The 18,516-nt window shown below is 43.6% G+C and overlaps 1 protein-coding gene across 3 annotated transcripts in view; it reads right to left on the bottom strand.

The window, feature by feature from the left end:
• Nucleotides 1–988: 988 nt before the first annotated feature.
• The window catches only part of RB195_013257 (uncharacterized protein), a gene marked incomplete at both ends in the record, with an annotated part of 58,495 nt that continues 40,967 nt past the window's right edge, over nucleotides 989–18,516 (bottom strand). Inside the window, 7 exons of one of the 3 annotated variants that reach the window (XM_064202988.1) lie at nucleotides 989–1,101; nucleotides 1,651–1,721; nucleotides 1,869–1,934; nucleotides 3,300–3,508; nucleotides 4,824–4,903; nucleotides 5,833–7,806; nucleotides 8,598–8,622. In XM_064202988.1, coding sequence (XP_064058869.1) covers nucleotides 989–1,101; nucleotides 1,651–1,721; nucleotides 1,869–1,934; nucleotides 3,300–3,508; nucleotides 4,824–4,903; nucleotides 5,833–7,806; nucleotides 8,598–8,622 — 2,538 coding nt within the window. Of the gene's footprint in view, nucleotides 1,102–1,650; nucleotides 1,722–1,868; nucleotides 1,935–3,299; nucleotides 3,509–4,823; nucleotides 4,904–5,832; nucleotides 7,807–8,597; nucleotides 8,623–11,454; nucleotides 12,525–12,715; nucleotides 13,080–18,516 lie in introns of those variants that run through there. The other 2 variants (XM_064202984.1, XM_064202987.1) reach the window with 2 other exon arrangements.

Genomic DNA, 18,516 nt, shown 5'->3' with positions numbered 1-18,516 from the left:
ATTGTGCATATTAACGTTATTATTCATATTAATGAAGATAACATGCATATTAACGTTTGTTGTAGTCGGAATCACAGCCAAATCCTAAAGTGCTTCCTTAAAAAGGGGAACTAAACACAGTTACACAGCAAATGGGACATAAATCCAATTCTTGCGAATTGGTCTCTGAGGAAATCTCCTGGAATCAGGAGGAACTTCTGAACTAAGAAATAACAGTTTCCCACATGTTACGACTACGAAGGATGAAATCGTGCAAAGTCACACAAAAATGGGACTGGAAGAAGTCACAAAACCTTACAACTCTCAGAGATCTCAGAGCTGTTATAACAGCGAAACAAACGATAGAACTAAGGGAAAAAGACTTCACTATGACTATGTAGTCCTAGACATGCAACATTAAACGAAAAACAATGGTAGACCATAAAAATAAAAGAAAAAGGAGCCCCCGACAGTTTTTTTTCGCATACTGTAGATCGAGCTCAGTGAACGTCTTTACGATGGACGTGTCGTGTCGCCATCTTACAACTCGTTTTACGCTGATTATATATATATATATATATATATGTGCTAAGGCAATATACGACGCAGTGATAATTTGTGAGCATTATACTGATGTCGCACACATTGGTCATTTTAAAGCGAAAACAACAATTATATAAACAGAAAGCAAGCTATAGTCGGGTCAAAACGACATTAAGCGTGTACGCAATTGCGTACGCGACTTCTCTTGAGGCGCTTCGGTGGAGGGCAGCCGCTGGAAACTTGGTGAAACCCCTGCTGGCACCACCCATCACTGCAGTTTGCGACGGTCCCAACTCAGTTCCAATTGCTGCCCCCACCACACCGTTCCGAGCGCGTACGCAAATGCACCGCAACTACGCTCGTGATTCATGTCGCTTTGACCCGACTATACCAGCTGAGTAACGTCATTCACAATTAAGAACAAGGAACTGTTACTCAATATCGTAGTGTGATCACCATATCACCTTCAACTGAAGCCGCCCATTACAGCTTGGTAGACGTTTGAAACGTCATCTTCAGAATAGTTAAGTGGCACTGGCACTGAGACCCCGGAAGGCACTATGCTGCTTAGGTCAGTTCCTGAAAGAGAGGTATATCATAGAATCTTCGGAACCGTATGCTTCTTTCCAGTCTTTCATAATGTAATCTCTCTCGGAATGTGAATATTTGCAGCCCGTACTTTTCCAGAAAATATCAAGGGTAATTGGGACGATTTGAATCTTTACTATTTCAGCAGTTGTAGAACTGGCTCTCGATACTCTAACATAAGGTGAATGAGGCCCGCATGGTATGATGCTAAAGGAACAGTATTGACGCTGCTGGGCAACCAAAAAAGAATGGCCCATTTTCCCCCATAATTTTTACGGGACAAGTAATATCCTGCCCGAATGTCACTTAAAATAAGGTTGCAGTATTTTTTTTTGCACCTCATTGCGTGGAGTGTGTAGGGTATGATCAGTTATGAGCAAAGACTCCTTAAAAGGCGTTGGAATGTTGTCCGATGCTCCGGAAACTACGGAATAAAAAGATTTTTTCTGCTTGAAGTAAGATGCTTGTGAAGAAGGGAGAACGTAAATGTTGGTAATTTGGAAAGAGGAAACCTGAGATTCTCTAATGCATATAAAATACCGTTGTATCCTACGGCAACGATCCTCTTGAATACATTCGTTGTGAACACGGAAAGTCCTGCTGTGTTCTGCCTGAAGCAAACATAATACGGTTGTTTGAGTCGCAACTTTTGGGAAAAAGTGTCTCCTACTTCCTTTCTATCGAATCGAAAAAGAACTTCCACACCACCTGCTCTTTTTTTCTGAACTTATCAAGTGTGTCTTATAGGGAACACTTACTGTGCTGAGAAGAACACTAAACAGTTCGCATTTCCTGGACTCATGTAATTGATTTGACCGATCGCTCTAAAAATATTAATTATCATCCGGTGAACTCAAAGTAGAATAGTGCAAAGATCATAAGATTGCGGAGATCATAATGGATGACAGTCGCAGCCTCGTTTGTGAGTTGAATACAATACGAAGTAACAAGAAGATACTGAGATTTGGGGGCCTATTGGGCGTTCTATGCTTTCTGATGACGACTGGTTACTGCTAATTACATGCTAGAAATCCCTTGTATTTTATTAGAAAACGCTGACGAAAAAAAAGGAATTTACGTTTTATTTATCTAAGGATATAGTAGGTGCGATGATCCTATGTTGATTCCAACCTCCACCTCCACCGCGCCGCTTCGAGTGCAGCCGCTTACGCAACTGTACCGTGCTCATGCCGTATTAACCTTACCATATATTTTGTTGTTCAGTCTTCTCTTGAAGAAAAAGTTACGGAAAGAAGATTTACGATGTGATCGGTGCTTTCGCGAGAGATAAGCCCTTCACATTTAGCCCACACTGTATTCATTGCGGCTGTTATCGTGATTAATCCCATACTACCACATTACAGTCCGCTCTCACGTGTGTTTCATGAGATACAGTCAATGCAGTAAATTAATTATTGGTTCGATGACACCGAAATAGCGGTTTCATCATAACCTATTACCGCTATTACCGTTCACTGATTTACTGGTAAAATACTCGTCTCAAAAGAATATGAAGTTCATTGCTGTTGCGTAAGCGGGTCGAGGAGGAACCATCGAGAACTGTAGCGATGAGTAGTGCTAGCAAAAGTTTACCCTCGATCCTAACCGCTACGCTCCTCCGTACCGATTCGAGCACAGCTACTTAAACACCTGTGCTTGGTGTTGTTTTGATCCTACTATGAGCAAAAACGTCGGGGATTTTAAATCTTCTATTGTTTCTTTTAATTTTTACTTCTTTTTGGCAGTGAAGAGATATCAGAAGTCGAAATGCCACAATGCCCATAACACTGAAAGGTCCCTTTTTGTTTAGTCTGTACGAGGTTTTTCTTAACAACACACAGTTTTAAATGTTTCGCTGTAACACGTCTATGTTCAGAAATGCACTCTGTTCTGTTAAGTGCTGGTATTTTAGGAACATCCAGGCTCATAGGAATCAAATGCTTAGTACTTAAATATGATATTAGACAGATGGATTTACACATTTTCTTCGTCTAGAAAAAATGAGTGCTCCTAATTTTATGAAAGCTTTGCCTCAAGATTTTGAAACGGTAGCGACGCGATATAGAATTACTTTGATTCTTTGGGATTCATCGACACAGTTCTGGACTTATTCAGAGATGAGAAATGCGTCCCGGAAAGTTTGAGATTCACAACTTTTGAATCAGGTTTGTAAGAAAGCTATAACTAACTCGTCAGTTCCTTCCGGATCAAAGCCGAAATATGGTGACTGTGAAGAGCACGCTCGCTCGAATGCGTCGTTGCTGCTGACCGTAGCTTTTACAGCTCTTGAAGGATCGAACTCTTGAAATGTATATCCATAAAAAGTTACACCAGCGTTGAAGTGGAATGGAGACTCTTCAAACAATTTGTTTGCCACCTTGTTTATGAACGTTTGTTCCTAAAATTAAAGTATTTATTGGTTTTCTCTATAAAACTCAATTTGGAGTCATGATTATATTGTTCCAAAAATGATGACAGCAATGAAGAAGTTTTGTAATGCGTAAGACCTTTTTTATCAGAGATGTTTTAACCTAAAAAAGAGAATTGTGGGCCCAGATCTCTGTTATTGATTTCAATATGTTCGAAGTAATATCAAAGCTACGATAATTCTGGTGTATTTGTTACCAATGAGTTTCATTTGAAGACACAAGTAGCTTGGGTGATTGTAAATTAGGCTGTTTGCAGAGTAACCTTAAGAGACTTCACCATCATTACCCTCACCTTCAGAGCTGATCCACTATTTGTTGCATATTTCGCTGGTCAGATTCATGATCGTACTGCATGTCAACATCGGGTATACTCTCCAAAGTAATAACTCTTCCGCGAACTCATACTTCGAACATAAGTCACGCAGTTAAGTTACTTCGAAGCTGTTTAGCCCAGTGGAGACAAATCGTCTCGCTGAAGTCAGTCCAGTGAATCAGGCCGACTAGGACACTCAGCGATCATTTGGATCAATTCTGGCCGAGCTTATATTTGGGTCAAAATAATTCAAATCTTGGTAATCTAGCGTTGGCAGTTCCGTTCGAAGCGGCACGGTTGAGCGAGGTTGAGGGATCGAGTTCGAGTTTTCGCTGGCTTCACTTGGACTGCAGCGATAAGTTCAGCTAGCGAGGGTCCCACCTCGATCTTAGTCACTCGTCACTTCGTGCTGCTTACGCAACTGCCACGAGTTTAAGGTCGTTTTGATTCGACTATATGTGCGGAGGAACCGTAAGTAGAATAAGTTCCCCCAGAATAATTTATTTTTGTGGTCTCAAACAGTTGTAGCTCTCCGATGTAGTGTAATTTTGGGAAAGCGTCAATTCTTTTAGTCGTGATAATAAGTCAAGTGATATGTGGCAAGTAGGGGTTACAGTGCAGTCCTTCTTCTGAGGCGTGTGCGTCCCAAAGAGAATCCGCAAACAGCTATTGCGTGGAATCGGTGCTTGCTGCGGAATTTTTTCCTACATCCTACGTCATAACTCAATGGCGGCGAACGCAATTGGTTGATGGAGGATGCTAAGATGTGCCAGGATTTTGAAATTTGCCGTCGATACGACTACGAGGACTCGTTTATCAATCTATCTGCCCACATTGAGCTGATGATGATGCATAGTTTGTTTGAAGTTACGTAATTCATCCCACTATTTCATTTCGTCATCATTTCTGATGCAATTTAACGATTCCTTCCTCAAAAACCAGTTAATGAAGTTTGTTGCAACACATTGAACCTGGGGGTAGTAGGTGTCATCTTTGCCGAGATTGCCGAAGTCACCAATAAATATGCAGGTAATTGCACCGGACGAGGATTCTGAAAAATTCATAGTTAGTTATAGCTAACTAAATTAAGTTATTCACAGTTAAAAATCATAGTTAGGATGAAAAAATGTTGTAGAATGTTCTTCATCGTCTTTTTTGTCCCCGAAGAGCTCACTGTCCCCTGAACACTTGAATGCGAAAGCCTTTAAATACTGTTATTTCGACCATTCACAGTTTTACATATTTGGCATCCGTGTGGTTCATTTATAATGCGCACTTAGGTTTCCCAATAATAATAAAATTGTCGAATTTTCTCAGTGCATTATTTATCAAATCAATCGTAGAGTGGATGGTATCAATAAAATTCTATCACAACGGACGATTAATAGAAAAGAGTATCAGCCACCTGTAGGAGACGTTCACTTGAATAGTTACTTTCAATTTCATTAACAGTCTTGTAAGATGTTTTGTAGATGTCGTTTACTAGCTCCGAAATTCTATAAATCAAGAAGAATTCCCCGCCAACTTACCTGTCTACGATAACCTGCAGAGCGTAGTAAAACCCATCCTAAGACTATTCCTTTCAGGTCTATAACAAGCTACTGAACCATGTGGATCTTTTTTTATGTACTCCATATCTCCACAGTGGATAGAATGGCCTTTCTTCCTTACTGTGAAAAAAAGCTGAATGAGAAGAAGAAAGTATAACTGAATCTTTCATCACGTTCCCCTTCCTGTTTCGAGCTAATACAGATGTACTAGGTTGTACAGGCTTATTTCGCAGGCTGGTTAAAAACACTATGTTTCCCTAAAGGATGCGCTGTTTCGATAATTTCATTCCGCATCAGTGACAGCCTAAACGATGAAGAGTTGAATTATATATATATATATATATATATTGATTAAGGTTGATTGATTTCGATCATGCAGCAAAAAAGCATACACTTAGGAAATGATCTTAACTAAGACAGATCTATCTACCTGTTGAGTAAGAAGTAGAAACAAGTGACTGAGTTATTCCGCTGCTCATCTGAGGTTTACTTCTTTCCACGACAGTGGTGGTGAAGTCGGAAGTAGTGGCGAAAGTCGATATAGAAGACTGTTCCACAGATGCTGTGGATGCGCCTTCAGTCGATGAGGTGGACAAGCTTGCGGGGGCGGTGTGCATGGTAGAGGTTCCCATTCCTTGAGAGGTGGTTGTGGAAATGGGCACAGTGCGGCTGGAGGTAGAGGGAAGAAGAGTTGATGTAGAAGACTGTCCCCCAGAGGATGTGGATGGGCCCTCAGTCGACGAGGTGGACAAGCTTGCGGGGGTGGTAGAGGTTCCCATTCCTTCAGAGGTGGTTGTGGAAATGGGCTCAGTGTGACTAGAGGTAGAGGGAAGAGGAGTTGATGTAGAAGACTGTTCCCCAGAAGCTGTGGATGGGCCCGCAGTCGACGAGGTGGACAAGCTTGCGGGGGCGGTAGAGGTTCCCATTCCTTCAGAGGTGGTTGTGAAAATGGGTTCAGTGTGAGTGGAAGTAGAGGGAAGAGGAGTTGATGTAGAAGACTGTTCCCCAGAAGCTGTGGATGGGCCCGCAGTCGACGAGGTGGACAAGCTTGCGGGGGCGGTAGAGGTTCCCATTCCTTCAGAGGTGGTTGTGAAAATGGGTTCAGTGTGAGTGGAAGTAGAGGAAAGAGGAGTTGATGTAGAAGACTGTTGCCCAGAGGATGTGGATGCGCCCTCAGTCGACGAGGTGGACAAGCTTGCGGGGGCGGTATGCATGGTAGAGGCTCCCATTCTTTGAGAGGTGGTTGTGAAAATGGGTTCAGTGTGAGTGGAGGTAGAGGGAAGAGGAGTTGATGTAGTAGACTGTTCCCCAGAGGATGTGGATGCGCCCTCAGCCGACGAGGTGGACAAGCTTGGCGGGGCGGTAGAGGTTCCCATTCCTTCAGAGGTGGTTGTGAAAATGGGTTCAGTGTGAGTGGAAGTAGAGGGAAGAGGAGTTGATGTAGAAGACTGTTGCCCAGAGGATGTGGATGCGCCCTCAGTCGAGGAGGTGGACAAGCTTGCGGGGGCGGTAGAGGTTCCCATTCCTTGAGAGGTGGTTGTGGAAATGGGCTCAGTGTGACTAGAGGTAGAGGGAAGAGGAGTTGATGTAGAAGACTGTTGCCCAGAGGATGTGGATGCGCCCTCAGTCGAGGAGGTGGACAAGCTTGCGGGGGCCGGTAGAGGTTCCCATTCCTTGAGAGGTGGTTGTGAAAATGGGTTCAGTGTGACTAGAGGTAGAGGGAAGAGGAGTTGATGTAGAAGACTGTTGCCCAGAGGATGTGGATGCGCCCTCAGTCGACGAGGTGGACAAGCTTGGCGGGGGGCGGTAGAGGTTCCCATTCCTTCAGAGGTGGTTGTGAAAATGGGTTCAGTGTGAGTAGAGGGAAGAGGGAAGTAGAAGACTGTTCCAGAGGATGGGGGAGTCCTCAGGGGAGGGACAAGCTTGTGGGGGGGTGGGGGGTTCCTCAGAGGTGGTGGAAAGGGTTGAGGTGGAAGTAGAAGACCGTTGCTCAGAGGGATGGGATGCGCCCTCAGTCGGGACGGTGGACAAGTTGCGGTGGTAGAGGCTCCCATTCTTTGAGGAGGTGGTTGTGGAAATGGGCTCAGTGTGACTAGAGGTAGAGGGAAGAGGAGTTGATGTAGAAGACTGTTGCCCAGAGGATGTGGATGCGCCCTCAGTCGACGAGGTGGACAAGCTTGCGGGGGCGGTATGCATGGTAGAGGCTCCCATTCTTTGAGAGGTGGTTGTGAAAATGGGTTCAGTGTGAGTGGAAGTAGAGGAAAGAGGAGTTGATGTAGAAGACTGTTCCCCAGAAGCTGTGGATGGGCCCGCAGTCGACGAGGTGGACAAGCTTGCGGGGTCGGTATGCATGGTAGAGGCTCCCATTCCTTGAGAGGTGGTTGTGAAAATGGGCTCAGTGTGACTGGAAGTAGAGGGGAAGAGGAGTTGATGTAGAAGACTGTTGCCCAGAGGATGTGGATGCGCCCTCAGTCGACGAGGTGGACAAGCTTGTGGGGGCCGGATGCATGAGAGGTTCCCATTCCTTCAGAGGTGGTTGTGGAAATGGTGGGTGGGGGGAGGGAGTAGAGGAGACTGTTGGGCAGAGGATGTGGATGCGCCTGAGAAGACTGTTCTCAGAAGCTGGGTGGATGGCCCTCAGTCGACGGGGTGGACAAGCCTTGCGGGTCGTAGAGGTTCCCATTCCTTGAGAGGTGGTTGTGAAAAGAGGTTCAGTGTGACTAGAGAGTGAGAGGAAAGAGGAGTCGATGTAGAAGACTGTTGCCCAGAGGATGTGGATGCGCCCTCAGTCGAGGAGGTGGACAAGCTTCAGGAAGCGGCAGAGGTTCCCATTCCTTCAGAGGTGGTTGCGAAAACATTCAGTGTGCGGGAAGTAGAGGGAAGAGGAGTTGATGTATATGACTGCTGCCCAGAAGATGTGGATGCGCCTCAGTCGAAAAACGTCGGGGATTTTAAATCTTCTAAGTTTCTTTTAATTTTTACTTCTTTTTGGCTAGAGTGAAGAGATAAGAGAAGTTGAAATGCCACAATGCCCAGAACACTGAAAGGTCCCTTTTTGTTTAGTCTGTACGAGGTTTTTCTTAAGGTTCCACAGTTTTAAGGTGGTTTGTGTAAATGGTCTCAGTGTTCAGAAATGGAACTCTGTTCTGTTAAGTGCTGTGTATTTTAGGAACATCCACTCAGTGTGGGACTCACTGTTGCCCATGGTAGTGGATCCCATTCCTTGAGAGGTCAAATGGGTTCAGTGCTTGAGGTAGAGGAAAGAGGAGTTGATGTAGAAGACTGTTAGTGGACTTAAATATGATATTAGACGGTAGAGGATGGATCAGAGGTGGTTGTGAAAATTTTCAGTGTGTCTGAGTAGAAAAATGAGTGCTCCTAAGAGGATGTGGATGCGCCCTCAGTCGAAAGGTGGACAAGACGCGATATAGAAGGTTCCCATTCCTTTTGGTGGTTGTGAAAATGGGTATTCAGTGATGAGAAATAGAGGAAAGAGTTGATGATTAGAAGACTGTTGAATCAGAGTTTGTGGATAACGCCCTCAGTCGAGTTCCTTGGACAAGCTTGCGAAATATGGTGACTGGTAGAGGTTCCCATTCTTTGAGAGGTGGTTGTGAAAATGGGTTCAGTGTGAAGGATCGAAGAGGAAATGTTGATGTAGAAGACTGTTGCACCAGAGGATGTGGATGAGACTCTTCAAACAATTTGTTGGACACCTTGTTTATGAACGTTTGTTCCTAAAATTAAAGTATTTATTGGTTTTCTCTATAAAACTCAATTTGGAGTCATGATTATATTGTTCCAAAAATGATGACAGCAATGAAGAAGTTTCCCATTCCTTAAGAGGTTTTTATCAGAAATGGGTTTTGACTGGAAGTAGAAAAAGAGAGTTGATGTAGAAGACTGTTGCCCAGAGGATGTGGATGCGCCCTCAGTCGATCAAAGCTGGACAATTCGGGGGCGGTATTTGTTCCCATGAGTTTGAGAGGTGGTTTGAAAATGGGTTCAGTGTGCTTGGGTGAGAGTAGTTGATTAGAAGCTGTTTGCCCAGAGTAATGTGGATGAGCCTTCAGTCGAGGAGGTGGACAACCTTCGGGAGCTGAGGTTCCCATTCCTTGAGAGGTGGTTTGAAAATGGGTTCAGATTCATGAAGTAGAGGAAAGAGGAGTTGATGTAGAAGACTGTTCCCAAGGATGTAATAACTCTTCAGTCGAGGAGGTGGACAAGCTTGCGGGAACATAAGTCAGGTTCCCAGTTACTTCGAGAGGTGTTTGAAAATGGGTTCAGTGGAGACAAATCGTCTCGCTGAAGTCAGTCCGTGAATCAGGACCGACTAGGACACTCAGCGATCATTTGGATCAATTCTGAAGAGGAGTTGAAGACTGTTGCCCAGAGGAGCTTATATTTGGGTCAAAATAATTGAGAGGTGGTTGTGGAAATGGGTTCAGTTCCGTTCGAAGCGGACGGTTGAGCGAGTTGATGGATCGAGTTCCCAGAGGATGTGGCTGGCTTCTCAGTCGACTGCAGGATAAGGACAAGCTTGCGGGGTCCCACCTCGATCTTAGTTCCCATTCCTTTGAGAGGTGGTTGTGAAAATGGGTTCAGTGTCGTGGAGGTAGAGGGAAGAGGAAGTTGATGTAGAAGAAGTTCCCCCAGAATAATTTATTGGATGGTCTCCCTCAGTTGACGAGTAGTGACAATTTTGGGAAAGCGTAGAATTCCCATTTTCAGAGGTGGTTGATAAAATGGGTTCAGTGTGATATAGTGGCAAGTAGGAGTTGATGTAGTGCAGTCCTTCTTCAGAGGATGTGGATGCGTCCTCAAAGAGAATCCGCAAACAGCTATTGCGTGGAAGAGGTGCATTGCTTCGGAGGTTTTTGAAAATCCTACGTCATAACTGTGGCGGCGAACGCAATTGGTTGACGGAGGATGATAAGATCAGTCCAGGATTTTGAAATTTGCCGTCGATACGATTCCGAGGACTCGTTTATCAATCTATCTGCCCACATTGAGCTGATGATGATGTTGATAGTTTGTTTGACTGTTACGTAATTCATCCCACTATTTCATTTGGTCAATCATTTCTGATGCAATTTAACGATTCCATTCCTCAAAAGGTGGTTTGAAAATGGGTTTGTTGCAACACATTGAACCTGGGGGTTGAGTAGGTGTCATCTTTGCCCAGAGATTGTGGAAGTCACCAATAAATATGAGGTAATTGCACCGGACGAGGATTCTAGAAAAATTCCTTAGTTGGTTATAGCTAAATAAATTCAGTTATTCACAGTTAAAAATCATAGTTAGGATGAAAAAATGTTGTAGAATGTTCTTCATCGTCTTTTTTGTCCCCGAAGAGCTCACTGTCCCCTGAACACTTGAATGCGAAAGCCTTTAAATACTGTTATTTCGACCAGGTGGACAAGTTTTACATATTTGGCATCCGTGTGGTTCATTCCTTAGAGGTGGTTGTGAAAATGGGTTTCCCAATGGAATAATAAAATTGTCGAATTTTCTCAGAGGATTATTTATCAAATCAATCGAGAGTGGATGGTATCAATAAAATTCTATCACAACGGACGATTAATAGAAAATGAGTATCAGCCACCTGTAGGAGACGTTCACCAGTTACTTTCAATTTCATTAACAGTCTTGTAAGATGTTTTGTAGATGTCAGTTTACTAGCTCCGAAGAATTTGATAAATCAAGAAGAATGCCCGCCAGGATTGGACCAGTCGACGATGGACAAGCTTGCGGAGCGTAGTAGAGGTTCCCATTCCTTAAGAGGTGGTTGTGAAAATGGGTTCAGTGTGATGGAACAAGGAAGAAGTTGATGTGGATCTGTTGCCCAGAGGATGTGGATGCTCCATCATCTCGAGGAGTGGACAAGAATGGCCTTTCTTCCTTACTGTGAAAAAAGCTGAATGAGAAGAAGAAAGTATAACTGAATCTTTCATCACGTTCCCCTTCCTGTTTCGAGCTGGACAGATGTGAGGTGGGTGCGGTAGAGGTTCCCATTCCTTCAGAGGTGGTTGTGAAAAAACACTCAGTTTCCCTAAAGGATGGGCTGTTTGATGTAATTTCTGTTCCAGAGGATGTGGACAGCCCTCAGTCGATGAGGTGGACAAGCTTGCGGGGGCGGTAGAGGTTCCCATTCCTTCAGAGGTGGTTGTGAAAATGGGATCAGTGCAGCAAAAAAGCATGACTTAGGAAATGAGTTAATAAGAAGACTGTTGCCCAGAGGATGTGGATGAAACTCAGTCGACTGAGGTGGACAAGCTTGCGGGCTCATAGAGGTTCCCATTCCTTCAGAGGTGGTTGTGAAAATGGGTTCAGTGTGACTGGAGTAGAGGGAAGAAAGTCGATGTAGAAGACTGTTCCCAGAGGATGTGGATGCGCCTTCAGTCGAGGAGGTGGACAAGCTTGCGGGGGCGGTAGAGGTTCCCATTCCTTGAGAGGTGTTTGTGGAAATGGGCTCAGTGCGGCTGGAGGTAGAGGGAAGAAGAGTTGATGTAGAAGACTGTTCCCCAGAGGATGTGGATGCGCCCTCAGTCGACGAGGTGGACAAGCTTGCGGGGGCGGTAGAGGTTCCCATTCCTTCAGAGGTGGTTGTGAAAATGGGTTCAGTGTGACTGAGTAGAGGGAAGAGAAGTTGATGTAGAAGACTGTTGCCCAGAGGATGTGGATGGGCCCTCAGTCGAGGAGGTGGACAAGCTTGCGGGGGCGGTAGAGGTTCCCATTCCTTCAGAGGTGGTTGTGAAAATGGGTTCAGTGTGAGTGGAAGTAGAGGGAAGAAGAGTTGATGTAGAAGACTGTTCCCCAGAGGATGTGGATGCGCCCTCAGTCGAGGAGGTGGACAAGCTTGCGGGGGCGGTAGAGGTTCCCATTCCTTCAGAGGTGGTTGTGAAAATGGGTTCAGTGTGAGTGGAAGTAGAGGAAAGAGGAGTTGATGTAGAAGACTGTTGCCCAGAGGATGTGGATGCGCCCTCAGTCGAGGAGGTGGACAAGCTTGCGGGGGCGGTAGAGGTTCCCATTCCTTCAGAGGTGGTTGTGAAAATGGGTTCAGTGTGAGCGGCAGAGGTGGTTGTGAAAATGGGTAGAGGGAAGAGGAGTTGATGTAGAAGACTGTTGCCCAGAGGATGTGGATGCGCCCTCAGTCGAGGAGGTGGACAAGCTTGCGGGGGCGGTAGAGGTTCCCATTCCTTCAGAGGTGGTTGTGAAAATGGGTTCAGTGTGTGGAAGTAGAGGGAAGAGGAGTTGATGTAGAAGACTGTTGCCCAGAGGATGTGGATGCGCCCTCAGTCGAGGAGGTGGACAAGCTTGCGGGGTCGGTAGAGGTTCCCATTCCTTCAGAGGTGGTTGTGAAAATGGGCTCAGTGTGACTAGAGGTAGAGGGAAGAGAAGTTGATGTAGAAGACTGTTGCCCAGAGGATGTGGATGCGCCCTCAGTCGAGGAGGTGGACAAGCTTGCGGGGGCGGTAGAGGTTCCCATTCCTTGAGAGGTGGTTGTGGAAATGGGCTCAGTGTGACTAGAGGTAGAGGGAAGAGGAGTTGATGTAGTAGAGTGTTCCGCAAAGGATGTGGATGCGCCCTCAGCCGACAAGGTGGACAAGCTTGCGGTAGCAGTAGATGTTGAGTCCTTTCAGAGGTGCTGGTCCAAGTACTGGGAGTTTTGTACGGCTGAACGAGAAAACCCTAAATTGCACCAGAGAGATTGGATACCCTTTTTCGAGGATTTTTGGACAAGCTTACAGAAAGCGCTTTAAGGTTCCCATTCTTCAGAGGTTTTTTTTTAAATTTTTTCAGTGTCAGAAGACTGTTTTTACATGTGGATGTAGCATAGTTTTTGAGGTACAAGCATACATACATACAGGTTACATACATACATACATGGTTACATAAATACATACATGTGGCTGGAGGTACATACAGACATACATACATACATACATACATACACACATACACACATACATACATACATACACACATACATACATACAGAGGTGTACATACATACATACATACATACATACATACATACATACATACATAAATGGGTACATACATACATACGTACAACATAGGATGTAGTAGATACATACATACATACATGTGGATGCAGTCAGTCGAGGATACAACATACATACAGAGGTTACATTCCTACAGAGGTGGTTGTGAAAATGGGTTCAGTGTGACGGAAGTACAAGACTGTTGCCCAGAGGACATGGATGCGCCATCAGTCGACGAGGTGGACAATACTTACATACATAGAGGTTCCCACATACAGAGGTGGTTGTAAATTCATACATACATACATAGAGTACATACATACATACATACATACATACATGTGGATACATCAGTCGAGGAGGTGGACGTACTTACATACGGTACAGAGGTTACATACTTGAGAGGTACATAAATGGGTTCAGTACATACATAGAGGGTAGGATATGTACAAGACTGTTCGTACATAGGATGTGGATGCATACATCGATAGGTGGACAAGCTTACATACGTACATACATGAGGGAAGCAGAAGACATACATACTTCAGACATACATAAAATGTACATCAGTGTACATACATAGAGGAAACATACACACATACATACTGTTACATACATGTGGATACATCAGTCGACATACACAAGCATGGGGGCATAGAGGTTCCCATTCCTTCAGAGGTGGTTGTACAAAATGGGTTCACATACAGACATAGAGGACATACATACATACTGTTCCAAAGGATGTGGATGCGTACATACATAGGTGGACAAGCTTACATACATACATGTTCCCATTCCTACATACAGGTACACACATAAATACATACATACATACATACGTACATACATACATACATACATACATGGACATACATTTTTGTACCATACATGGATACATACATACATACATACATACATTCTTCTGAGTGAAATGTACATACATAATGGGTACAGTTGTACTACATACAGGGACAGAGGTAGATACATACATCCCATACATACATACATACATACATACATACATACATGTACATACATACATACATACATACATACATAAATACATACACATACATAGTACAGGACATAGTTATACAGTACATACATATAGGATGTCATACATACATACATACATACATACATACATACATACATCACATACATACATACATACATACGGTACATACATACATACATTGTGAAAATGGGTTCAGTACATACATACATACATACACGATACATACATACATACATACACATACATACATACATACGTACATACACAGTACGAGTAGGTGGACATACATACGGGGGCACATACATACAGGTTCCCATTTTTTCAGATTTTACATACAAATGGTTCATACATACATGCAGACTGTTACTTCCATCGTACATAAATACATCAAGATAGGTACATAGCCATACATACATACGGTACTTCATACATTAATTTGTACATATGATACATACATACTATTGAGTACAGAGGATACATGGATACATACATACGATACATACATACATACATGGATACATGAGGTTCCCATACATACATACATACATACATACATACATGACGTACATACAGGGTACATACACATTGGCATACAGTACGAGGTGGACATACATACTGCGATACGGTACGGAGGTTCCATACATGAACATACATACGTAAATGGGTTCATGAGTGGAAGTACAAGCAAGATGATTGATACATAGACAACCCAGACATGGATGCAACCTCAGTCGACTGGCAGGTTTGAACAAGAAAAATGCAGACAGGTTCCCATTCCTTCAGATGGTTGTGAAAATGGGTTCAGTACGAACTAGGAAGAACCTTTACGATGCAGAATGGATACAAAGTCATCCAGGACGCTGCAAAGAGGTTCCCATTCGGTTCAAATGCCGCGGAAAAAGTTTGCCGTTGCATCTGTACATACAGACAAGATCCACGTACATTTCTGTATGTGGACCCGCTACATTGGCGATTTCAACCAGGAAAAGCGTCTTAGAAGAACGTTGCGTCAGAAACTGCAACAAAGCCGCGATGACGAGTGGACCTACGTAGATACATTGAAAAGGCGGGTTGTACAAGAACCATGGAAACAAACTAGATACACTTGACGATAAAACAGCATACATAAATATATAGATGTTCATACATACAATGCCATAGAATACATACAGAAGCAATACATACATACAGTACATACATACATACTTACATACATAGGTTGAACGTTATTACAAGCGCCGTTACATAAATAATACAACATACGTTAATAAACATACACAGATGCGTTTACGATACCATAAAAGCAGTCAGATTCTGGTCTGTACAAACATACGACAGACATAAAATACAAACGGAATACATGAAAATGCTGAAATATTCCTTCATTGTTGCATTCTTGAGATAGAAGACATACATACGTGGATGGACGAACATACATACATACATGCGGAGATACGGTATTATAATACATCCACATACATACGTGAACTTGTGAACTATCGTTGAATCTCAGTGGAGGAAATACTGAGGTTTTGTAGCGGATCATCGACTAATCCGACATGGAAGAAACCAACGGCGACGAGCAAGCGGGGTTACTCTGGTCGATCGACGATTAATAAGGTCCCATCGTTAGAAGAGTGTCGAAATCTGGCACCGGTATTCAAAGTGCAATTGGCCTTTGGACATACATCATAGGATCTCAATCGAGTGTACCCAACATGCCCTGATGACCTGCCCACTGGAGAACCAGCAAAGTTCATCGACGCCCTGTGGACAAATCAACGTACAGGTTCCCATTCCTACAGAGGTGGTTGTGAAAATGGGTTCAGGTTGCAACCGGAAGTAGTTGAATACTGTTACCCAGAAGGATGTACATGCGCCATATCAGTCATAGCATGCGACAACTCAATCATTACATAGGTTACATTCCTTCATACATGGTTCAGGAAAATGGGTACAGTGTGATCGGAAGTACAGACGATGTACATAGAGGATGTACATGCAGCGCGAAACATCGACATGTCGACAACTTGTACATACATCAGCCATTCTACGTACATACGCCTGATAAATGGGCAGATACATACATGGGAATAGGTGGATAGACAACCGATAGAACTCGTCGACGAGTTCATACATACATACATCACAGAACAACGGCACCTACATGGATACATACATGCTAACATGCATTTAACATACATACTCTGATCGACATCACCAACGGTGGACAAGCATGCGACGGGCTATACATGGTACAGGCTCCATCATACAACGGATGGTTGTACACTTAAATACATACATACATACATACACTACATTGATCGTGTTGCCTACATGACAATGTTGATGCACCCTCAGTGAAGATCTTTGGAAATCGACGTGGTGTACAGGACAATGACACGTGGAAGATATCGACATTTTGGGTTCCGTCATTTTTAAGTGGCTACAGAAAATCTTCCGTGATTTATTAAGGAGACCATCATATCGCCTGGACAACGAATTACATACAGTTTATTGCGTTCAAGCCATAAACATTCCGTGCAAGCACTTCAGTGATCTGGAAGGTCAGGAACACACATACATTCAAAGACAGCCCCACATACATACATACATACATACATAGGGGATGATGTCATTACGGGGGCACATATCACGAATCTGGGGTGATGTGAAATTCATGGAGTGTCCATATACGGTGTCTAGATTATGGAGACCGGAGTGGTTCCGCTTATCTCTCCTTGACCCGTTGCAAGCAAACGGCCCCTGAATGCTATTTTGTAAATGCCTTCCATTGAAGCGCCATATCTCCATAGCGTGGAGAAATCGGGGCAGTCCGACGAATCGCAGTACATACAGCAGAGGTTCGCAATGGGTGGAGCGTTGCCATGGATGGCGTCGTACAAAACAGCATACTGGACATGACATTGCAGTGATACAACAAATCGCCCTGGACAGGCTTTTACATATCCATGACCCCGACACGGATACTCTACCTGAAATCCATCTTGAGACTTGCCCGTGTATACTGCAGAATCAGTCAAGACAGATGTGGATAATACATACATACACCTGCATGCATGTGCCATACTGTGACATATATACACATGTATATCCATTCATACATACACGTATAAATACATACATTCATACATACATGGATACAAGCTAGATCTACGTACATTGAGGACTTTACATATATAAGCACCTACGGAAACCGGGAGAATATACAGTAACGATATATACTATGATGTATATATATATACTAATTTGTTCATCCAAGATTGTACATTGTCATGCTATATCCCATAACGAAAATCGACCGTGGCATGTATACATGTGTGTTTGTCAGATCGAATTTCAGAAAACACTCCAGTAGTGATGCATAACTCTACACCGACAAGGTGCCATGCGAACCATCGCCATGCACCTGATACAAACGAGCATTCTACAGGTTTATCCATGTAAAGCATACATACATAGATACATATGTTACATTCTGATATGGCAAGTTACATGCATGGCGATCAGTCAAGAAAAAGCGTCTTAGAATACATAGATACATACATGGTACATGGAGGATGTGGAAATTGGGTAGACGGGTCCTAACGGCGTCGAGGGACAAGAACCTGAGCCAGACAGCTTTTTTACAAATGGGTATACGAAAACATGAATAATGCATACGGTACCAGAAAGTGCCAGTGAGAATGGGTTTCGCTGCGCCCATCCAGTTGGAGAGCCCTAGCGCAGTAGAATGTGTTTCTCAGTTCCTTCACATATCTGTTTCCAAGCATGTTTTCCGAACGCTGCTATCATCCATTTTCAATAGGAGAAAAAACACGTGCGAAATAATAAATACAATGAAATAGTAGCCAACAGTTTATGAGATAGTGATATTCACGTCATTCCATGTTAGCACATCATTCCTTAATAGTTGAGAACGAAGGAAACTCACTTTGAATAGTGTTTCCAAATTGCAGAGGTTTGAAAGGAACATAGATGTAAAATCAAGTTTGATTGTTCCAAAATAGAACTGAGCGTTTACAAACCATAAAATCGGACGAGTAGCATTAAATCGCGGACAGGG

Source organism: Necator americanus, chromosome V (assembly GCF_031761385.1).
Source record: "Necator americanus strain Aroian chromosome V, whole genome shotgun sequence".
Classification (NCBI taxonomy): Eukaryota; Metazoa; Nematoda; class Chromadorea; order Rhabditida; family Ancylostomatidae; genus Necator; species Necator americanus.
Note: the sequence above shows the minus strand (reverse complement) of the source record. Positions and strands in the feature narration are given on the sequence as shown.